Source organism: Sinocyclocheilus grahami, unplaced genomic scaffold, assembly GCF_001515645.1.
Source record: "Sinocyclocheilus grahami isolate Dianchi unplaced genomic scaffold, SAMN03320097.WGS_v1.1 scaffold80564.1, whole genome shotgun sequence".
Lineage (NCBI taxonomy): Eukaryota > Metazoa > Chordata > Actinopteri > Cypriniformes > Cyprinidae > Sinocyclocheilus > Sinocyclocheilus grahami.
The window spans coordinates 1-620 of NW_015530146.1; the positions used below are offsets into that span (position 1 = coordinate 1).

Below are 620 nucleotides of genomic sequence, written 5' to 3' on the forward strand. Positions count from 1 at the left end.
GTCAAATCCTGATGGATAAGTAAATCTAAAATCAAAATCAATCTTTTCTACGCTCTCCAGGCCGACATCCCGAACCGCTTTGAGCTGAATGTGAGACGTAACGCCGTTCTGGAGGACTCGTACCGGCGCATTCTGTCCGTCAAACGCGCTGACCTGCTGAAGGCCCGCCTCTGGGTGGAGTTTGAGGGGGAGAAGGGGCTGGACTACGGGGGCGTGGCCAGGGAATGGTTCTTCCTGATCTCCAAGGAAATGTTCAACCCGTATTATGGGCTGTTTGAGTATTCTGCCACGTGAGTGATGCCGCTTTTATATTCACTTCACCTTCACTTCACTCTTGTGTGTTGTGCTAGATAAGAACGTTGTACAATCGATCAGAAATGAGATTTTAAACAGTGCCATGTGAATGTTGCAGGGATAACTACACCCTACAGATCAACCCCAACTCAGGTCTGTGTAATGAGGACCACCTGTCCTATTTTAAGTTCATCGGCCGGGTGGCTGGGATGGCCGTTTATCACGGGAAGCTGTTGGATGGTGAGTAACCTGTCAAGACCAATATAAATACCCACAACTCATATTCACAGTATTTGACTTTGGCTGTGGACACACTGCACGCATGC

The 620-nt window shown here is 48.5% G+C and overlaps 1 protein-coding gene across 1 annotated transcript; it reads left to right on the plus strand.

Annotated features, from left to right (window-relative positions):
* Positions 1-60: 60 nt before the first annotated feature.
* LOC107581133 (E3 ubiquitin-protein ligase NEDD4-like) lies at positions 61-571 on the plus strand (the record flags this gene model as incomplete). The annotated part of the gene is made up of 2 exons (XM_016266690.1): positions 61-290; positions 413-571. Coding segments are annotated over 2 exons (360 nt in total), but the record flags the coding sequence as incomplete, so codon positions are not given.
* Between the last annotated feature and the right edge of the window lie 49 nt (positions 572-620).